The sequence below is a fragment of the Geotrypetes seraphini genome, chromosome 13 (assembly GCF_902459505.1).
Source record: "Geotrypetes seraphini chromosome 13, aGeoSer1.1, whole genome shotgun sequence".
Taxonomy (NCBI): Eukaryota; Metazoa; Chordata; class Amphibia; order Gymnophiona; family Dermophiidae; genus Geotrypetes; species Geotrypetes seraphini.
The window spans coordinates 4,812,451-4,834,926 of NC_047096.1; the positions used below are offsets into that span (position 1 = coordinate 4,812,451).

General features: G+C 45.1%; 1 protein-coding gene and 1 long non-coding RNA gene across 7 annotated transcripts in view; one reads left to right on the forward strand and one right to left on the reverse strand.

Moving 5' to 3' along the window:
* The window catches only part of PLXNA2 (plexin A2), a 742,509-nt gene that overhangs the window by 63,074 nt on the left and 656,959 nt on the right, over positions 1 to 22,476 (reverse strand). For all 6 annotated transcript variants that reach the window (XM_033917847.1, XM_033917849.1, XM_033917848.1 and 3 more), the window contains 4 exons: positions 21,157 to 21,250; positions 8,970 to 9,209; positions 6,757 to 6,900; positions 1,542 to 1,776 (listed from right to left, as the gene is read on the reverse strand). In XM_033917847.1, the coding sequence (XP_033773738.1) occupies positions 1,542 to 1,776; positions 6,757 to 6,900; positions 8,970 to 9,209; positions 21,157 to 21,250 (713 nt within the window). The remainder of the gene's footprint in view (positions 1 to 1,541; positions 1,777 to 6,756; positions 6,901 to 8,969; positions 9,210 to 21,156; positions 21,251 to 22,476) is intronic.
* Positions 1 to 22,476, forward strand: part of LOC117347225 — a 118,375-nt gene that overhangs the window by 29,783 nt on the left and 66,116 nt on the right. Inside the window, exon 2 of the long non-coding RNA XR_004536749.1 lies at positions 7,381 to 7,456. This is a non-coding gene — a long non-coding RNA (uncharacterized LOC117347225). The remainder of the gene's footprint in view (positions 1 to 7,380; positions 7,457 to 22,476) is intronic.

Here is a 22,476-nt window from a genome sequence, read left to right on the forward strand (position 1 = left end):
GCATGTGGGTACCCTAAAAATCTGACTGGCTAGCTGCTGGGTGGATCTGATTTAAATCATGCCAGTTACCCAACAATTTAAACATTGCATGACTATACAGCCTCATGCTACGCAATTAAAAACTAATCCTTATTTCATGATGAATAACTTTTGGACTATGATGTACCTTAAATAGAAAACTAGATAGATTTTCCCTCAGAAAAGCATCCCCTCCCCTTTTTCCAAAACTGTGCATGAAATTTTTATCGCCTGCTGGGGATCTGAATGTTCTGTGCTGCTCCGACAGTTACAGAGATCCTATGAGCCATCGGAGCAGTGCAGAACACTCAACGCACTGGTCAGCGCTAAAAACCTCATGCGTGGCTTTGTAAAAGGGGGAGGGGGGTGTATTAGAAAAAATCCAATTTAAATAAAGAATTTTTTTTTTAAAAAAACAATCTTTCAACAAAAAAAGTCATAGATTTTTATCCACCCTAGCGGGGGTTTAGTGCGTGTCAAAATCCTGCATGCGCTAAAAACACTATCGCAACTTAGTAAAATAAGCCCAAGTGTGTCCTGATCTAGGGAATCAGTACAGCACTCAAGGCCAGGCTAGTCTGAGTGATCTTACCCACAAAGGGCACTTATTGTGACATGCTAATCTCCATGGTATGAAACTCTGCCGGTGCACTAGCTCCTAATTCATAGTTCACCACCCCAGGAGTTGATAAGGTAGGGGGAGAGTGTGGGGCAGTGGTTAAAGCTACAGCCTCAGCATCCTGAGGTTGTAGGTTCAAACCCACACTGCTCTTTGTGACCCTGGGCAAGACACTTAATCCCCCCATTGCCCCAGGTACATTAGATAGATTGTGAGCCCACCGGGACAGACAGGGAAAAATGCTCGAGTACCTGAATAAATTCATGTAAACTGTTCTGAGCTCTCCTGGGAAAAAATAAATAGTGTGAAAAGCTTCAGCCTCTGATAACCAGAGCTGGTATTGTGACGTCATAATGCCTCATTCCACCAATAAGAGCCAACCTCATCAGTGATGTCACAATGGCTTGATTGTCCTTTATATGGCTCACTTTTGTTATATTCTAGAGTGGCGCAGTGGTTAAAGCTACAGCCTCAGCACCCTGAGCTTGTGGGTTCAAACCCCCCACTGCTCCTTGTGACCTTGGGGAAGTCATTAATACCCCCCATTGCCCAGGTACATTAGATAGATTGTGAGCCCACCAGGAAAGTACCTGAATAAATTCATGTAAAGCGTTCTGAGCTCTTTTAGGAGAACGGTATAGAAAACAGAAATGAATGGAAACCAGGTCATTATTGTTATAATAAATGCACCTTTTCTTTGCCGTTTATCCCCTTGTAAGCCATGAGTAGTCTCTCTCATTCTCCTACCCTTTTTCCGACTGCCCACCCAGAGAGCTGGCTTCAAAATATTAGTTTTTCTTCAGTGTCAAAGGCCATTTCACAATGGGACATAATGAGAAGGCTCAGAAATGCACTGCAAGAGAGACGGACAAGGAATGGCTTTCGAAAACCCCTTGGGCCTTACCTTCCTTGCACTCCAGAGCCACCCGTGACTCCAGGTTATCCATCTGCATCTGGAGTCTCTTGAGGGTGAGGTCGTTCTCCTGGGACTTGCGCTTGTAGGCAATGAGGACGATGATGATGATAACGAGGAGGAGGCTTCCCCCGGCCGCGATGCTGACGATGGCTGGAAGCGTCAGGAGACTGTCAGACATCACGCTTACCGATCCTGGGGAGAAGACGATGCCACCAACATGAACCTGGCAAAGAGTGGCACCGATCAGTGTGGGCTCCTCCTCCTGACAGCTAATTCTACACAGCTGAGCTCTGCTATCTAGACCAGCCCTGGTCCAATAGAAGAGTAATCCTAAGAACTTTGTAGCACATCAGCTTCTGGACCACACAGGTCCCGTCTTCAGATGTCTACACAAAGGGCCCAACATTCAAATGCAAATATGCAGATATTCAGATACATATATTGACCAGGACTGTCCATGGATGTTCAGCAGCCATATCCAAATGGTGCCACTGAGCATCCTGACGGGCCACTTTGGTACTATCTGGAAAGGAGGCAAAGTTAAGAGTTATCTGGTTAGCAACAATATAGAATCCACTAATCCCCTATCCGGATAAGGTTATGGCAGTGAGAAGGCTGACTTATCTGGATAGTACTGAGTACCCAGATTTATTTCAGCCATTTTGGCTGATGTTAAAACAAACAAACCACCAACTGCCAAGGCTGGTATAACTTTAAAACAGCTCCTGAGTGGTGTAGAATGGGTAGAAGTGAATACATTTTTTAACTCTCTTAAAAATTACAAAGACTAAGAGACACACAATGGAAATACCTTTAAAAGAAATAGGAGGACATATTTTTTCACTCAACAAATAGTTAAGTTCTGGAACTCATGGACAGAGGATGTGAATCTGTGTTTAAAGAAAGGTTTGGACAAGTTCCTGGAGGAAAAGTCCATAGTCTGCTACTGAGACAGACATGGGGGAAGCCACTGCTTGCCCTGGATCGGTAGCATGGAAAGTTGAAACTCTTTGGGATTATCTATGGAACGTTACTATGAATTACCAAGCTGGGACAGACCGAAGGTCCATCAAGCCCAGTGTCCTGTTTCCAACAGTGGCCAACCCAGGTTCCAAGCACCTAGCTAGATCCCAAGTAACAAAACAGATTCTATGCTGCTTATCCTAGGAATAAGCAATGGATTTCCCTAAGCCATCTAAATAATGGCCAATGGACTTCTCTTTTAGGAAATTATCCAAACCTTTTTAAAACACTGCTGAGCTAACTGATTTCACATTCTCTGACCATGAATTCTAGAGTTTAATAACACGTTACTACTATTTGGGTTTCTGCCAGGTACTTGTGACCTGGACTGGCCTCTAGGGAAACAGGATACTGGGCTAGATGGACCTTTGGTCTGACCCAGTAGGGTTGTTCTTATGCTCTTAAATTGGCATGAATGATTATTTTGTTTGGTAAAGCTACCCACAAGCCCATAATATTGCTGTGTAGTAGGATAACTTGAAAAATAATAGACAAGTCCCACATTTTCACTGCAATAGATGTCCTGGGGAAAGAGGCTTTCTAAGACTGCTAGCTAGTTACCCCACCCACCTCATCCCACAAATCAAAGAAATACTAGGATCCATGGCGGCATTCTTTAGCACAGGCCTAAACCACTGACTGTGCAGTTCTCGATCCCAGGATATAAGCAGGAGTGGGAGTTTGGTGGGTCAGTTCAGCATCCTGGTTTGTCCTAGATCAGCATCAACGAGACGACAGTGTACTACAGATGCTGGTAGCAAACCGAGCATTGGCTACATTCTGGGTCACTACCCAAGCCCATTAGAGAGAAAATTGTGCTCCAAAGTTTGAACTTGAAAGGCCATTAAATATAGGTGCCCAAAAGTTAGGCTCCTAAATTTAAAATGATAGGTCCATTTTCTGAGATTTAAGAGCCGGCTTTATGAGGCTAGTGCTAAACCGCGGAAGACTGTGAAGACCTACAAAGGGACCTAAACAAACTACAAGAGTGGGCAAAAAAATGGCAAATGAGCTTCAATATAGAGAAATGCAAGGTCATGCATAGAGGGAAAAAGAACCCGATGTTCAGCTACGAAATGGGGGGATCAGGGCTAGGGGAAAGTACCCTTGAAAAAGACCTGGGTGTGCTGGTGAACACAACAATGAAATCAACGGCACAATGTGCGGCAGCCTCAAAGAAAGAAAACCGAATGTTGGGTATTATTAAGAAGGGTATTACAACAAGGACGAAGGAAGTCATCCTGCCGCTGAATCGTGCGATGTTGCGCCCACATCTGGAATACTGTTCAAGTTTCAAGTTTATTATTTGGCTTGATTAACCGCCTTAAACAAAGTTTCTAAGCGGTGTACATTTAAAAAGTTACATAGATTAGGTAACAAAACAGTCCATACAATTAATAAATAAACTTATTATACTAAAATTAACATTGTTAAACACAAGGTAAGGAGGGATGAAATACAATTTGTATAGTAAAGAAGAGACATCAAAGGAAAATACAAAAGGGTAATAAGACATTTAAGGGGAATAAAATAAACAAAACAATAAGATAAAAGATTAACTTGCAAATGCATCTCTAAAAAGGAAAGTTTTTAACTCGTTTTTAAATTTTACAAACTCTTTCTCCTCCCTTAAAAACATAGGGTATTGGTCACCGCACCTCAAGAAAGACATGGCGATACTTGAGAGGGTTCAGAGAAGAGCGACAAACATGATAAAAGGTATGGAGAACCTTTCATACGCAGACAGGTTAGAAAGGCTGGAGCTCTTCTCCCTGGAGAAGCGGAGACTCAGAGGAGACATGAAAGAGACATACAAGATCATGAAAGGCATAGAGAATGTGGAGAGGGACAGATTCTTCAACCTATTGGGAACCACAAGAACAAGGGGGCACTCGGAGAAATTGAAAGGGGACAAGTTTAGAACCAATGCTAGGAAATTCTTTTTCACTCAGAGGGTGGTGGGCACCTGGAATGCGCTTCCGGAGGTTGTGATAGGACAGAGTACACTACGGGGGTTCAAGGAAGGATTGGATAAGTTCCTGAAAGATAAGGGGATTGAGGGATACAGATAGAGATAGAGATAGGTTATGATAGGGCATAGACAGAAGGACAGGGGGGCTTAAATGATTTAAACAAGGATCACCTTACAGGTCATGGACCTGATGGGCCGCCGCGGGAGCGGACTGCTGGGCGCGATGGAGGCAACTTGTTATGTTCTTATGGCTGATAGCCAAAGCAATTCATCCGGCCAGAAGCTGACCATTTGCGTGGCTGAACACGATCGGTTAGCACCTAAAGCCAAACTGGCGCTATTCAGCGATTAACCGGCCAAGACCACTGCATAAATTGATAGGTGCCATCGACTCATAGCGACTTGATCATCATCAAGTTTTCATGGCCTTTCTTCTGTGCAGTATAAATCTAATGTCGTCGCATCAAACGCATCCTCCGCCTCCAACACTGCCCATCTTCTGCTGCCCAGATGGGTGGTACATCGTTAGTCTGACGTGGCCTTGGTTGTGAAAATACCGAGGGCATAGCTTTCAGCTTCTCAGATGTGCGCAAGCCCCGGTGGCACGTGACCTGAGATTGCATAAAAGTCAGTCCTATCTTCATGTGGTGACCCTTAACCAGTTACGTGCTGAATACTGAAGTTGACCGGCTCCAGAAACCTGGAAAGTCAATGTGGCCCGGCGCTGAATTTCTGGGCGTTAACGCCAGTGGCAGTCAGCAAAAATGTTGCGTGCCGCCAGCTGAATATCATCCCCTCAATTTTCTTCCCTGTCCTAAGTGCCACTCATTCTAAATTTAGGAGGACAGTGAAATTTTGAGCACAGATTTAGGCACCAAGTCCGTGTAAATTTTCAGAGTCCAATTTAGGAGCAGAACTCAAAATTAGGAGTGTCCTATTTATGCAGTTGCCCTGGATGGTTACGCACTAAATCAGCACTTAACCGGCTGAGTGTCGACTCTGCCCTTGAATGCTCCAAACTAGCCGGTTTTCAGTTTGGCGCTAACCGGTTATTTTCAGTGGCACTAACCAGTTAAATTCCACTGAAAGTTAGTGGTTAGCCTCACACAGGCTAACCAGGAGCCATTTCTGGCCAGTTGAATCGCTTTGAATACATAGGGGGCAATATTCAGCTGGTGACAGTCAACGTTTCTTTAAACACTGGCCACCACTGGTTGAATCAAACCTGGATATACAGGAGCCAGCACTGATTATCTGGCTACTCAGCAGTTTGCTGGGCCTTACCAGGAGAGTGTGGTGCTGTGGTTAGCGCTACAGCCTCAGCACCCTGAGGTTGCGGGTTCAAACCCCGCACTGCTCCTTGTGACCCTGGGCAAGTCATTTATTTCCCACGACTCGGAGCGCTAAATGCTCTGGTGTTCACAGAATTCTATGAGGGTCGGAGCATTTAGCGCCCTGCGCAAACGGTAGAAACCTCTTCTGTAGCTTAGTAAAGGACAGCCTTAATCCTCCCCTGCTGGGACAGATGGGGAAAACGCTTGATTTATAACTCTTTCTGAGCTCCTTTAGGGCTAAAACAGGGGGGTCCAACCTTCTGGCTTCCCTGGGCCACATTGGCCGAAAAAAATGTTTCTGGGGCCGCACAAATGCGCAAACGCTGCACCAAGACAGAGGAGGGAGCCGGCAAGACGGTAAACACCCGGGGGCAGCAGAGGAAAACACTGCATCGCCCTCGACCGGGGCCACGCAAAATACTTCACGGGCCGCAGGTTGGACACCCCCAGGGCTAAAATATTGAATAATTAAGTAAAATAAATAGCCATTATTCAGAGCCAGTACCTAGATAGATGCTTTTTCTTGTCCTGAGGGAACTGGACAGTTACCCAAGTACTGCTGCTGAATCCTGCCACTATCTGGGTAACTCCAGCTTTCGCCTCAAGTGAATATCCTATGGCGACCCGGTTGCACTAGTTAACTGTGTACAAACCACCCCTACTGCTTAACTAGTGCTGAATATTGGCCTCTTGGCCTCCTACGTTTGGTTCACAGTAGAAGACAAACGATAGATCCTAACTTAGGCACTTGTTCACCTTCTGGCCTCAACACGCTGCCAGCCGTTTCTCCACACAACACAGGGCCCCCCCCCCCCCCCACAATGGAGGCAAAGCTGTACAAAGGCAGAGCGATGTTTGAAACGCGACCACTCACCATCACTTTGTGCTGTCCGGTGAGATTTGGTGGCTCGCAGAGTAACTGAGTCTCGGACACAGTGACGGCACAAGGGGTTTCTCCGATCAGAACCGTGTAGTTCAGTTTCGCTCCTCCTGAAGCTGGTGGGCACAGATTCTTACCCTGTTGTTAATAAAAGAGGAACAGAAGGACATGCACATATAACAGATTACATGTGTAGCACTGTGGCTGTCTCACACGGGATGCAAGTTCCAGTCTCACTCCCTGTACTAATGCACGAAACAGGCACACTCAGTCAGTGCAATTGGATTAGGCCAAGTATTGTCATTTCTAGTCCAGTCAGAACTAATTTGTTTATAATAGTATTAACGAGGCACAATTATTTTGAAATAATAGTCTTTGGACTGCTAGGTCTTTTATCTCTATGGTGGGCTTATGCCAGACTGGGATACTTATCTGCTCTATTTTCTATTTGAATGTAATTGTTTTCTGGTTTCTGCTTCATTTGACAGAGATGCATATATTAGCAGTATGCTGTAAGTGAATATTACTGAACAAACTTAGAGACTGATGAGTATTAATTGCTCCAAATCCAAGAAGATAAATATATGTTAAACTACCCTCATTCTGCTCTTTGTTCAGGATGTCATGGGTGCAGCAAGATGGAGTTTGTTTCCCTGTGTAGCTGGTAGTCCTGGGACTGGAGCTCACTCCCGCAGTGAGTACATCTCATTGGATCCAAAGTCTTGGTTTTTTGCCAATTTGTTCACATTTCAGGCGAGTGGGGGCCCAAGTTCAAAGGCTTCAGGAAACTGAACCAGGGATGTGGCTCTGGTCAATTTGATGCCACTCTTGGGCGGGTTTTCCATATCGTCAACATTTAGGGCCTGATTCTCTTTTGGACGCCAACATCAGTGAATACCCTCAATCACGCGTTGGCAGCCAAAAGAGAATCGCATCTACGGTCCTGATCAGACACATTTTCCAGGTCTACATTTAAGGTGCCTGTCTTTACATTTAAGTTGCGTGACACTTAAGCCTGCCCCCAAGACCACTTCCGAGTGAAGCCATAGCCTGCCTTGGGCATGCTTAAGTATCACTGTGCATCTCCGTAGATGCGCTCCGGAAGCCTACAATGTGGGTGTCCTGCCTCCGAGAGTTTTAAAAAACAAAGTGCATCCTGGTTGGCTGCCAGACGAAAGTAGAACGCCTACCACTGCCGGGACATGCGGTTTTGAGAATCAGGACCTCAGGAGGTACTTTTAGAAGGTCATTTCTGTATGTACTTATGTGGCCACATTTAAATGACCTTTAACAACTGGCATAAAAGTACAAGCCACAAGATGATGGCTGGGTGGTACAGGTTGAATTAAGATATAGATTATAAAATACCATAACCCACACCCAGCTGCACAAGCTAGTGGCAGTGTGTGGTGCAGGGGTTAGAGCTACAGCCTCAGCACCCCGAGGTTGTGGGTTCAAATCCCTCGCTGCTCCTTGTGATGCTGGGTAATCTCCTCATTGCTCCAGGTACACTAGAGTTTGAGCCCACCGAGACAGATAGGGAAATATGATAAAGTTCCCTCATTTATTGAATTACCTGTAAACCGTGTTGAGCTCTATCTTTATGGAGATGATGTGGTATACAAACTTAAGGTTTCGTTTAATTTAGTAAAACCACTTAAGATCTGAGTGGTATATAAATAATACAATAAGTGTGAGTAAATTGTGCCTATACTCAAAGAGCGCTCTCTGCCACATACACTAGGAATTTATGAAGACAATTAAGTCCTACTTGTCTTTATAAAACAGTGTCTATGTCATAGGTGCTTCGGTAGATACCTCCCGGTGACACGCTGTTCGAAATTTCTCTTGGCAGTTCTAGCAGAGATGTTAAGTAAAGCAAACCTGGGCCAACCCTCTGGTCCCTCCCAAGAAAGGGTTAAACCAGAAAGAAGCAAACTCGCTGTGACTCTGCTTTGCTGGCAAACGGAGGACTTCTAGTTCCTGTCCTGGCAAAATGGACATTTTCATTATTTACTTATTTTTAAAATTTATAACCCACCTACCACTAGGTGGCTTACAACAAAAACAAAAAACCCACATTCATAAAATACGTCAATAAAAACACTTCCACATATTGAAACATACTCTTAAAAAGTCTGCACCTCAGCCTCAAGCTCGGTCTCTAGCACAGATGTGCAAACAAAGTCCTTTCGTTGAGGTCTTACCTTCAATATGATGGGAGCCCCTGGCTTCTGATCCAAGACTCCAGTGCTGCTCAGAAGCTCAAATGTTGGGTTGGGATAGTAGAGAAACTTGGTATTGTTGAAGATCAGCAAAGTCTGTACGTTGTTAAAAACAAAGCCAAATTCATCCGGACGCTCAACACTATCCAGGCCAGGCCGATAATCAGATGTAAGGGAGGGCGCCAAGCAGGTGAGGGTAGTCGAATTTACTATCTTACACACCTGGTAAGAGGAGCAAAAGAAATAAAAATACAAGAAATCAAACTTCCAGCCTTACACAATAACTTTAAGTCTGCATGGTGTGTCCCAACACACCACAAAGATACTTTAAAATCTGAGCTTTCAAGACCACAGAAATCCTATTTTCAAAAAGATAGCAGCACCTGAAGGTGATCTTGAAAGCTCACCTGCCACATCTTTATGTAGGGTCACTAGAAAATGTCACCAATTGTTCTGTCCCATGGCAAGCAGCTACTGGAGCTCAGCTTGTTGTAAACAAAGATATCCCGCTTGCCACCCCAACATCAAAAGTGAAGGCTGGCCCCGCTTGCCACCCCAACATCAATGAGTGAAGACTGGCCCCGCTTGCCACCCCAACATCAAAAGTGAAGGCTGGCCCCGCTTGCCACCCCAACATCAATGAGTGAAGACTGGCCCCGCTTGCCACCCCAACATCAAAAGTGAAGGCTGGCCCCGCTTGCCACCCCAACATCAATGAGTGAAGACTGGCCCCGCTTGCCACCCCAACATCAAAAGTGAAGGCTGGCCCCGCTTGCCACCCCAACATCAATGAGTGAAGACTGGCCCCGCTTGCCACCCCAACATCAAAAGTGAAGACTGGCCCTGCTTGCCACTTCAACATCAATGAGTGAAGGCTGGCCCCGCTTGCCACCCCAACATCAATGAGTGAAGGCTGGCCATGCTTGCCATCTCAACATCAATCAGTGAAGGTTGGCCACGCTTGCCTTCCCTAACATTAACACACAGATGTTCAAATGATAGAATCATTAGTTGTAGTGGATGTTTTCTCCTGTACAGAAGTCTCCAGATAGGTGGCCTCAGGTGCCCCTTTATAGAGTTGTTGGAATATGGACTGAGTCATGAATTAAGTTGCGACTTGTAAAAGGCAAAAAAAGATGAAAGCATGATAGCTAGGCTTAGAAAAGCCTATCGGCAGAGATTAAATACGATCCTCTCTCATATTATCCAAAGCTACATTGGCTTCCAGTCCAAGCTAGGTTGCATCTATTATAAAACCATGTTTGGGTTAGTCCCTGCTTCGTTTTAGGATCATTTCTCCTTTCTCTTGCAGAATTGTTCTTTGTGTAGAGCCTCACACTTTTGTTTTTCTATCTGTTAAAGAAATATATTCCGTGCTTAATTTCATATCAAGCTGCTTCTTGGGATTTCACTTCAACCATTAATGTTATCTTCTTCTTACATACATTTTAGAAGATTATTAAAATATTTTTTGTACAGTAAATTTGGAAAGTGAAATTTGTTAGCTTGTTAATTATGTAACTTTGCTGTTATTCAGCTTTTATTATCGTGAGGTATCTGCGATCTAGAAATAAAATTTGATGTTTATGTTAGATTATAGATAGCATTGTGATGGAGTTTAATTGAGTAGAAGAGGATCCGCAGGAAAGTTACTGGTGGGCATTTATACACACATAGATTTAAAATGGTAGAGGGCCAGTGAGGAAGACAGTTTGGCAGGTGGTGTTCTGTCTGGTTCTTACCTACCGGTATTGTATTTTTCTGGGCCTGGCAATTCCCTCCTATTTTAGGCTTCCAGCTCAGGCAAAATTGGGTTTGGGAACCAATAACATGAGCCTTTGTTCACAATTACCTGTAGGGTTGGCAAATAAGACAATCATCCTGGGCCCTAAGTCTGCCTCAACTTAAAGGAAGCAGAGCCTCTGAATTTGGGCTCCTTAGTTTCTGCCCGAGATCCCAGCCTTGAATATCTGGACTTTTCCCTTCTAGTTTACATTTCTTGCAGCGAATGTCCTCAGATAGGAAAGTGATGGCGCCTTCCTGAACTCTGTAAAGATAAGTCCTATATCTAGTTATTACCTCACTGGAGCTCTCTCCCAGTGGCGTACTAGGCAGGATGGACACCCAGGCAGTGGGAAGGCGTGTGGAGCGATTGCGGAGCCACGATCCGCCTGTGTGCGGCCATTGGCTCTGTTGGTCCCCTGCCTCAGAACAGGAACTTGACATCAGAGGAGATGGGGGCCAGCAGACCACAGCCGCGTAATCGCTCCAGCATCCCTACACCTGGGGTGGACTGCTCCCACCACCCTAATATTGGTATGCCACTGCTGTCTCCCCATCATGTCTCTGAATTTTGTCTGTGTATCATCTCCCATCCCAGACCACTAGGTTAGACCCATAGAAAGAGAATGTGGCTTCCACCATGGCCTCCCCTTTTCTCTTTGGCATGGAGGAGGAGCTTAATGGCCAGGGTGGTGGCCTGAGAAACAGGGGAACTTGGTTACTGCAGCTCTATGTAATTCTGAGCAAGTCACTTAACCCTCCATTGCTCAGATTTATTACCCCTTCCCATTGTTTCATCCCTTATTTTCTCTCTTTATGAAGATATAACTTTACCCCTTTATCCTTACGTTTCGTGTACGTCTTAAAATTGTTAGTTCTAAGACTTTTGTTTGTTGTTTACTTATTGTAACCCGTTTTATGAAGCTGTAAATCGCTTAGTAATTTGAATAAGCGATCCATCAAATATAAATAAAAAGCTAAAAACCTGAAACCAGAATGACACGGGGACAAATCTGTCCCCATCCCCGCAGGAACTCAATTTCCCCATACCGTTGCCGTCCCTGTCTCTTCCCCATTTCTGTAAACTTTGCCTTAACCACAGAAGCCATGAACACTTATGATTTTAAAGTGTTTGAGGCTTGTGCAGATGAGAATGGAGCTTGAAGGAATGGGGCAGGGACAGGAAAACAACTTGTGGGGACGGGATGGGAAAATGAGTTCCCGCAAGGAGGGGAAATTTTGTCCCCATGTCATTCTCTAATACAAACCACTTCCGTTGTAACCACAGAAAGGCAGTACTGTATATCAAATCCTATTCCTTTTCCTAATGATTATTTGAAAAAAACAGAGATGAGAAAGAAGAGCGACCAAGATGGTAAAGAGGATGGAACTCCTCTCGTATGAGGAAAGACTATAAAGGTTAGGGCTCTTCAGCTTGGAAAAGAGACAGCTGAGGGGAGACATGATTGAAGTCTACAAAATCCTGAGTGGAGTAGAATGGGTACAAGTGGATCGAATTTTCACTTCATCAAAAATGACAAAGACTAGGAGACACTCGATGAAGTTACAGGGAAATACTTTTAAAACCAATAGGAGGAAATTTTTTTTCACTCAGAGAATAGTTAAGCTCTGGAACGCGTTGCCAGAGGTTGTGGTAAGAGCGGAAAGCGTAGCTGGTTTTAAGAAAGGTTTGTACAAGTTCCTGGAGGAAAAGTCCATAGTCTGTTATTGAGAAAGACATGGGGGAAGCCACTGCTTGTCCTCAATCGATAGCATGGAATATTGCTAGACCTTGGATTTTGGCCAGGTACTAGTGACCTGGATTGGCCACCGTGAGAACGGACTAGTGGGCTTGATGGACCTTTGGTCTGACCCAGTAAGGCTAGTCTTATGTTCTTATGTCTTACAGTATTATTTATGTTACATTCAGATCCAGTAGGTATTTTTTCACTCCCCCGAGGGCTTCAATCTAGATTTAGTAATGTATGTTATTAGTAAACAAGCCCTACTGCCAATAAGTAATACCTGAATTAAGAAGGTAGATATTAATGCAATTTAGCAAGGCTAGCTTCATGTTTGTACCCGATTCAAACCCTGGATTCCCTCATTCTGCTGCACTGGACAACATTTTTATGTATGCTTCTAAACACATTATGGGAAGTATGAGGTTGCCCAACAGGAATCTGAATGCAATTCTAAGCCCTCCCCAAAACGATAATCCTAGCAGTGCTGCAAAGCGGGAAGTCAGGGGAGGAGGGGCTGGAAGGAAGTGACATCATCGGCCGGTGGAATGTGTTAGCAATGCATCACACAGGATGCTGCTGGGCTGAAGGGATGCCCAGCCCTAATTCCAGTGGCATATGAAAAGCATTCTGGGCAAAATGAGACAAGAGGACTAGGAATCAGTCCAGCAGAGGAAGGAACAGAGCCAAGGAAGAGGATGGCTGGTATTTTTAGCCTATCTTCCACTGGAACATTTCTGCGATAACCCGAGGCAAAGTGCCTAGAAACTGCAACCAAAGCATCGCTATTTATTCACAATTCCGCTCTGGCAGTCATCAAACGATAAAGCAACACCTCCAATGTGTAGTTCAAGCATGGCATTTTCCATTTAGCATCAACCCTGTACACCCTGCATTTATCCCCTTCACCTCAGCAATCAACAGCAGGAAGCATCTCTCCCTACAAAAACTTTTTGCAGCATCTTTGGGGCAATTCTATAACTAGATATGAAAAATTTACATGTGCATTACTGCATAAATATTTGGGATGCTAGATATGCAGGCACCTGCTCATTTGCACACACATATGCCAGCCAGCAAGAGATATCCTGAAATTCCCCACTTAACTTTCATTGCGTATATTTAAAAAGGTGCAGAGGAGGGTATAGCTAGGGCTCCTTCTTAGGCACAAAGCTTACAGAATATTGGAGGTTAGATGGGTATCGCAAACTGTGTGCTGCGGCGAGATTACGGGTGTGCCACGAGAGGCACCGGCACCTCTCCTGCTCTATGCACCTCCCCACTGGCACAGTCATTTTAGGGTTAACAAGCTCAAGGCTCCGTCTGGAAGGCCTCCGCGCATGCGCAATGTCGACGTGATGACATCACACTTGCATGCGATACCTTCTAGTTGCGGTCCCGAGTTTAGTGTGCCATGGCTTGGAAATGTTTGTGAGACACTGACTTAGACACACACTCCAGGTTCATGCCTGAATTTTAAAGCACATTATTCTAGGTTCCTATAGCAGAAATGCCAAGTTTCTCAGTTCCAGGTTGGAGATTTGGGACCAGTCCTGGATTTCTGACCATCCCATGCTGTTGCATTATGGGACCTGCAGCAGGATTAGGTTCCACAAATCCCACACCGCTCTGGAATGCAAGGTCATACTCAGGACTGGCCAAAATGTCTCTATCCTGGACCTGTTTGCCCACTGGATGTCTAATCCTAAACACCCAGCTGGAGAAGTACTTGCAAAGTGCTGCTGCCAGACCCATCCTGCAAACAAGAAGAAATAGCTGCATCAGGTTATCACCGAGGGCTTGAATCAGATATACAACCCAGTCTGCAGATTGGGTTTGGCCTGACACCCTTTAAAGAAAAAGCTAAACCCGCCTGAGTTTTCTGCATGCCTTCTAAGCTCTGACCAGAGTCCCATGGCATAAGAACCTAAGAATAACCTTACTGGGTCAGATCAATGTTTCCTCTAGCCCAGTAGCCTGTCTTTACGGTGGCCAATACCTGGCAATATTCCATGCTACTAATCCAGGGCAAGCAGTAGCTTCTCCCATGTCTGTTTCAATAACAGACTATGGTCTGCTCCCGATGCTCATGGCGATGTCATTGGGAGGGGGGGGAGGGGTTACTCGGAAGCAGCAAAATTTTCTGGCAGGTCTGAGCTGTCAAGCCTTACTTTCCAGTCAATGCCTGAGCCAATCAGTGCTCAGGTGCTGACCAGAAAATAAGGCTCAGACCTACTAGAAAATTTTGCTCACAAATGTAGGACAGCGAGGTTAGGGAATCACCCGGCAATAATAGAGAATTGCCCAGAGGATCTCTAATGAATATATATTGAAGGAACTAAGGCCAGTACTGGGCAGACTTGCATAGTCTATGTCCCGTATATGGTCATTCAGTTGAGGATGGGCTGGGGCTGATTAATATGGGCTGGCGTGAGCCTTCACAGAGACTCCTGTAGATAGAACCTAAGCACACTATAGAGCATGTATGGTTGAGCAGACTGGATGGACCGTTCGGGTCTTTATCTTCCATCATTTACTCTATTACTCTGTATTCACTCATAGCATAATCTTTTGTAAACCGCATTGAACTAAGGGTTATGCGGTATAGAAATCTGTTATTATGTCATGTTACATATGCATGGCAGAGTCAGACACTGCTAGGAAGCTCGGAAAAGATCAAGGCTACTAAAATGGTATGTGGTCATCATAAAGTGTATGGGGAGAGGTATGGCCAGTGGGGAAAAAAAGAGGTATAAGATTCTGGTGAGACCTCATTTAGAATGTCGTGTACAATTCTGGAGATATAAAAAGGATGGAGTCGGTGCAGAGGAAGGCTACTCAAATGGTGCTTGGTCTTCGTGATAAGGCGTATGGGGACAGACTTAAAGATCTCAATCTGTATGCTTTGCGGGAGAGGGGAGATAGGATAGAGACATTTAAATACCTACGTGATGTAAATGCGCATGAGTCGAGTCTCTTTCATTTGAAAGGAAGCTGTGGAATGAGAGGGCATAGGATGAAGTTAAGAGATGATGGGCTCCGGAGTAATCTGAGGAAATACTTCTTTACGGAAAGGGTGATAGATGCGTGAAACAATCTACCGGAAGAGGTGGTGGAGACAGACAGTCTGAATTCCAGAAAGTGTGTGATAGGCATGTGGGATCTCTTAGAGAGAGGAAGAGATAATGGTTACTGTGAATGGGTCATTTGGCCTTTATCTGCCATCATGTTTCTATGTATATACTCGAACTTAAGGAAAAAAGGGTTAACTCAAATATAAACCGATAGTTTATATTCAAGTACTGGTACCAGGGCAGAAGTGACCCCTCCTCCCTTCCCTGGTGTCTTGCTTGCTGGCTCTATAGCCAAACAGCCAGCCAATATGTCCCCCTTAATGGACTTATTCCCCCCGACCCACCACGGGCCTCCAGTACTGCCCTAGTGGTCCAGTGGTGTGGGGAGCCGGAGTTGCCATCAATCCCTCCCTCCCTCCTTCATGGTGACTTTGCTTGTGCAGCTAGATAACCAGCCCGCACCCTCCCCTTCCTTCCTGGTCCCCCTATAAGCCTACTTAAAGTCCCTGGTGGTCCAGCGGTGAGGCAGGGCAGGAGCAATCTCTGTACACTCCTGTCCGATAGTCTCCATAGTAAAAAAAAAAAAAATGGCTGCCCTTGGTAACTTTTGCGAGACTCACAATGTAGCTAATGAATGAAGGGATGGTAACAGCTAAATGGGAATAATGTTTGTAGCTTTACAGTAGATAAGTGGTGTTTTTTATGCCTATGAATGAAGGTGAGCCAACCCATATTGCGTTCCCCAGTGGGGATCAACGGATTTATGGCTCCTTATTTCTGAGGCTTTTTCTCCACTATTGTGGTTGGTCGTGATGAGCGAATGTGTTAGATTGTGAATGGTGTAAATGTGTTGAATATTCCGATCTTCTCTATGTTGTTTGGTGGAGGTAATTGAAATCACCATTGTACCGTTGCCCAATTTGCCTGCTTTCCTAATTTCTTCATCTGTCTGCTCATTTTGTCCCGGGGGACGGTAATATAAACCTACCTGTATATTCCTTCCCTTCACACATGGAATTTCTATCCATACGGATTCCACACTGCTATCTCTGTCATGCAGAATGTTGATTTGATTTGATTCAATTCCCTCTTTAACATATAGCGCAACACCCCTTCTCTCCCCTCCAATTTGAACTACTCTATCCTTGTGATATAAATTGTACCCAGGTAACACAGTGTCTCCGAGACGCCTCTTATATCTACCTCATCATTCAGTGCTATATCCTCTAACTCTCAGGAGTTTTATTCCACTTATTTATTTTTAATACCCCGTCCTCTAGTTAATGAAACATACGGCCCCCATCTCTCTCGGTAAACCATCACTTCTAATCTGTAAAGATTTCAGCTTCTGCCACTCACCAGAGCTCAGCTGAGAGCTCAGGAAAAGCTTTCTGAAGGCAGTTAATCTTCCACTTAAACTCACTAAATCGTTCTTAAATTCTATTAAACCTGGCTACAGAACAGCACAAATTTTCACGCTCTCTACCTGTAATTGGTCTTCAGATGGCATGCCCCTTGTCCTCTGTGATACAGGGACAGAGCACCCCACAATGGAGCGTACTACACCTGAAACACACTGTCCCACATTTCCATCTGTCCCTCCCTCTGTTTCTCTTTCAGCTTCTTTCCAGCTCTGGAAGGGCGCTATAGGTTTCTCTTACAGTCCATCAAACTCTGCACCACAGAGACATCACAACCTTTTTGGAAGCTATGCGAATGCCACTTCTAAGCATAACAGGAAGGTCAAGATAAAAATGCAGGGGACCGGAGAATAATACAGCATTTTAAAGATCGTTTACTGAAAAGGACTGCAAACTCAACCATGCTAAAACTGGTGCGCGTGAAGGGAGGCAGGCGGCTGCTCTGCTCACCAACTCTGGAGGAGAGACTACATAAGATTGCCGCTGTTGGGTCAGATCAGTGGTCCATCATGCAGAGCAGTCTGCTCCCACAACGGTCCCTAGGTAAAAGACCAGCGCCCTGAGACTAGCCCTACCTGTGTACGTTCTGGTTGTCTAACTTTGTCTTGAATCCCTGGAGGGTGTTTTCCCCTATAACAGACTCCAGAAGAGCATTCCAGTTGGGTGAAGAAGAACTTCCTTAAGTTCATACAGAATCTATCCCCTTTCAACTTTAGAGAGTGCCCTCTCGTTCTCCTTACCTTGGAGAGGGTGAACAATCTGTCTTTATCTACTAAGTCTATCCCCTTCAGTATCTTGAATGTTCCAATCATGTCCCCTCCTCATTTCAAGGGAGAAGAGGTACTTCTTTTGTGTGCCTGGTTTCTTGGCTAGAGGATGCTAATGCAGTACTTTGCAACCATAACCAGGAAAACCCGGACATGTCCTTTTTCTAGAGGAATATCCGGACACCCGGAGGGATTTCCAAAACCTGGCAGTTTGTCTGGGTTTTGGAAATCCTGAGCATCTGGAAGCCTTTGTGCATGTGCAGCCATCACCGTGATGATGTCATACGCAGCCGCGCACACGTGCGACATCATTGCGTCAATGTCCACGCATGCGCAAAGGCTTCCGAATGCAGCCATCGAGCTCGGGGAGGTTCATGTGGGGGCTGGGCTGGGGAGGAATGGGACAGAGCTGGAGACAGAATGGGGGGGGGGGGCAGGCGTCCTTTTTTTATCCAAAATGGAAATCTGGCAAACCTAGGTACAGGACGTAGGACTATACTGAGCTATTGTTACATCCTATACAACACATCTGCTGGTGGCCCTCCTCCCCTGCCCGTTCTGCCACAGCCAATGAGAGGAGGTAGTATACTGGGAGCAATTTTTATGTCCCTCCATATTTGTGGCTACAAAGGCCACACTACTTGCAGGACCATTGGCATGGTATATTGATGGAAGGGGTCAAAGGGCAGTTGACAGACATAAAATCTGATGAAGTGGACTCTTGCTCTGAAAAGTACATGTGTCAATAAATCAGCTAATTCACAAGATGTCACCCTACTTGCATCTTTTTGGCTGCTCCAGACTAATATGGCAGGAACCCCACATCCCATGTCCCCTGGGAAGTTTTCATAATTACAGGAAAAAAGCAATAAATCTCCTTCCAGGGCTCACAGTGAAGTAGACCACTGGGCCGTGACCCAGAAAGACTGAAGAGATGAGGCAGCATATGCATTTTTGTGAGTGTGCGTTTGTTTTATGAGTGGTTTTTATTGCGATTAGGCAAAATAAATACGAAATTTAATAAGCTTTCTTTCTCAGCATAACTAAGTCTGACTTTGTTCCGTCACCGTGGTTCTGCCAGATACGAGAAGCCGTCCCTGCAGTGGGTAGCCCCAAATCAGATATAGAATCCAGTCTGCAATGGGATCACTAAGATTACATCAAAAGGCTTGACCTGACACCTCATACAGAAAAGGCCAAATCTGGCACATGCTTGAGTTTTCTGCAGGTTTTCAAAGAAGCACCAGCAAGCTGTCACTTTATGGTTTATACCCTCCTGCTGACCTGTGGCCTCCATACTGGAATAGGAAGACTCCTGGCCACCAAGGTGCGAAGAGGGGGAGGTAAGTACTTTCCAGTAAGGGTCACCTGAAATGTGTAGACCCATAGATCTGGGTGGACTTTACCACGGCTGGAAGCCTAAGTTGCCTCTTTCAACAGTGGACAGATTTTCAGACATTTCATCTGACGGACGCCACTTTACATGCTAGAAACATTTTCAACATATGTATTTAATATGTGTATTTCTTAAAAAAAACACCCACTGCCATCTGCTTTTTGTCTCTTCCTTTTCCCGAGACATATAAGCTTCATTCGCACCTGAAGTCGTAAGAAGGGGAAACAGTCTGGCTGGAATCTCCTCAACATTCCCTTTGAAGCTGGCAAAATGTGACCGGTTGGTGATCATTCTGGAGTCCATAAGTGGAGCCAGTGACTGTCAATCATGGCTTTGGAATTTTATATTGTTAACCGCTTAGAAACCAGAATAAGCGGTCTAAAAAATATTTTAATAAACTTGAAACTTGTGAAAGGGATTTTCAAGGCCTACATTTCCAGCGCCAACCTTTCACGTGAATTGGGACTAGGGAGGCACTTTACCAAGTCTAACACCATTTCTGGCATTAGGCATCGTAAAGCATCTCCATAGCCATGTTGCAGGTGCCTTTAGATGCGTTTTCCACTCAAGTTAGGCGCTGGTAGGATACCAACTGGTGTCTAACTTAAGATGGCATTTATAGAATGGGACAAAGTGCATCTCCCCATCAAGAATTTAGAAAAATTCTATTTTGTCCTTTTTCCTGGTGAAATATACATGAATACTTTAGAACAGTGTTCTTCAACTGGTGCCGGTCCACAGAAATTTCCTGCCGGTCCACAGGGCCGGCACGTGCATCAGGCCCAAAACAGTGTTCTTCAGCCACCGGTCCACAGTGCAGCGTTATCTTCGAGCCAGCTCCCTCTTCCTCACTGATGCAGTGCACAAAGTTACGGAAAGCGGCTCCTGCGCCTACGTCCTGCGCCTGAACCGAAGGCCTTCTCTCTGACGTTGTGTCAGAGGGAAGGCTTCCAGATGAGGTGCTGGACGTGCAAGGAGCCGCTGCCCGTGGCTTTGTGCACTGCATCAGTGAGGAAGAGGGAGCCAGCCTGAAGATAACACCGGGGGCGGCATAAAATGGCCAGACGGGAGCAGGTCACAAGGTAAGGCATAGCATGGAGGGAGGGAGACAACAAAGGTAGGGGGGGAATGATTTTATTTTTGAATTTAGTGATTGAATTATGTCAATTTTGAGAATTTACATCTGCTGTCAGTGTGCTTTGTGTAGTTTAATTTTGTGGTTAACCATTATGTGTTGTTAATAAGATTATATTGTGTGTATCTATGAAAAATGAATGGAAAAAATAGTGTTACAATTAGTACTATTATGGGGACGGGGTCTGGGGTGGAGATTGGGTAGAGATGGGCGGGGTCTGGCCCACGACTTAGTCCAGTATTCTTCAACTGCCGGTCCACAAAATAATTATTTTATTTCTGCCAGTCCATAGGTGTAAAAAAGTTGAAGAACACTGCTTTAGAATATGAAGAAATTTGGCCTCTGTCTTAGCTTGGTAGAAGTCAGTGAAAACGCATGCAAATACTTGGCGACAGGTCCCATCGTTAATTACCATGTTATCACAACACCCTGTCTCCAGCCAAACTAAACTCGTAAATTCTCTGGTGCAGGGGGTCCTCGTTCCTCAAATAAGTACTGCAAATACTTTGCTATAATGAGAGCGTCTAGGCCAGAAACAGATCTCTCCTGGCCCCTTTTTGGATCTCAGGTCCAAAGCGCTATTTTTTCTGCGTGTGTCCAGAAGAGGTGGTGCCTCCTGGTTTATTCTAGTGATCTGATCTTAGGAATCTAATGAGAGCCAGACAAGGAGCAAAGCAGTCCAACGGTCTCTCATACGTTTTAATACCTTTTGAAAGACTGATTTTTTTTTTCCCCCCAAATGAATTTTTCTGTGGGCCAGGGCTCTGTATGAAATAAAGAAGCACAGGAACAGGAAGAGCAGGGGCTGGTGACATCTATCTTTGGGGGATGGGGGCTGAATTCATTACTTACATTGACCGATTCCTTCCCATTGTACTTCACTCGAATCCTTGGCTCCTGGATCACGTCTAGGTTGGTACCGGTGACCATTAGGGGCGTGTGGCCGCTGGAAAGAGGTAAATAAAAAAATGATGTACATATGAAGCAGCATTAATGCATGAATCGGGCCTTGCATACCAAGGATACCCAGTGGGCCGATGCTAAAAACTTAACGCTGGTGCTAAAGATGATTAGCGCTGGCTTTAGCGTGCTACCTGATGCTCTAATGGTTTCAGGGCAGGCGTTGAAACCATTAGCAAGGATTGCATTTAAGTGAGGCCACTTCATACCCCTGCAGCATGCTCAAAAAAAAGAGCTATCGGGTGCACTTAGACTGGAAAAACCATCCCTAGGTCTGAAGTAGCGTTTGAAGAATTGGTTGAGAGAAGGAGTGTCCCAATGACACCCATTCTCTCCCACCAACCTGACTACTCTGTTCTGAACAAGCTTGCCCTTAAAAATATTCCATGGTGGTCTGGAGGACCCTACCCTCACCCTCCCCAAACCTAGCCAAGGCCCTGGTGGTCCAGTGGGACCTCTGGCCTGACCAGAGCTCTTTCTCCAGAGTCTTTGCTAGTGCCCTAGGATAGCTCTAGCCGCCCCCTCCCCCCCAAGACTACCAGGAGGGGAGTTGGGGGAGGGGGAAGAGAGAATTCAGGTCCTGTTTGGGAGGGAGGAGAGAAAGAATTTGGGCCAAGTTTTCCTGTCAATGTCTGAGCCAATCAGGCACTGACAGGAACATCAGCAAATTTATACTGTGGTTTTAATGCAAGCTCGCGATTCTGAGCACGCTGCGGCAATTTTGCAACACAAGATTCGCATACTGTGAACCTTTGTGCATCGTCCCACAGTTCAGTCAGAAGAGAGGGGTGACAGGTAATTAGTTTGCTCTCCCCAGGGAGTCTCTCTCACGACATAATTAGAATTTCTGGCCTCAGCCCCGGGCCTCTGCTGGGTCAGTCACCTCTTAACAGCAAAGCCAACCAACAGGATCAAACCCAAAGTCTAATAAATAATAAAGCCTGGGGGTTAAATGAATGAAAGAAAATACATCCTTCTTCTGCTTTCCAGACAGTTCTTTGACCTCAGTTAAAGATGCGCTTATAACCATCTCTCTCATGGCAAAAGAGTTCCGAGGGCATTTTACTCAGAAATTTAACCCTCTGATCCGAGATACTAGTAGATTTCTGGTTTTCTCATTTTGTATTTATTGAGAACAATTAATACTCTTTTCTTATTGTTAGTCTTACTCCTAGTCCTTTCTTTTTGAATTCCCTCCTCCTAGATCTCAGA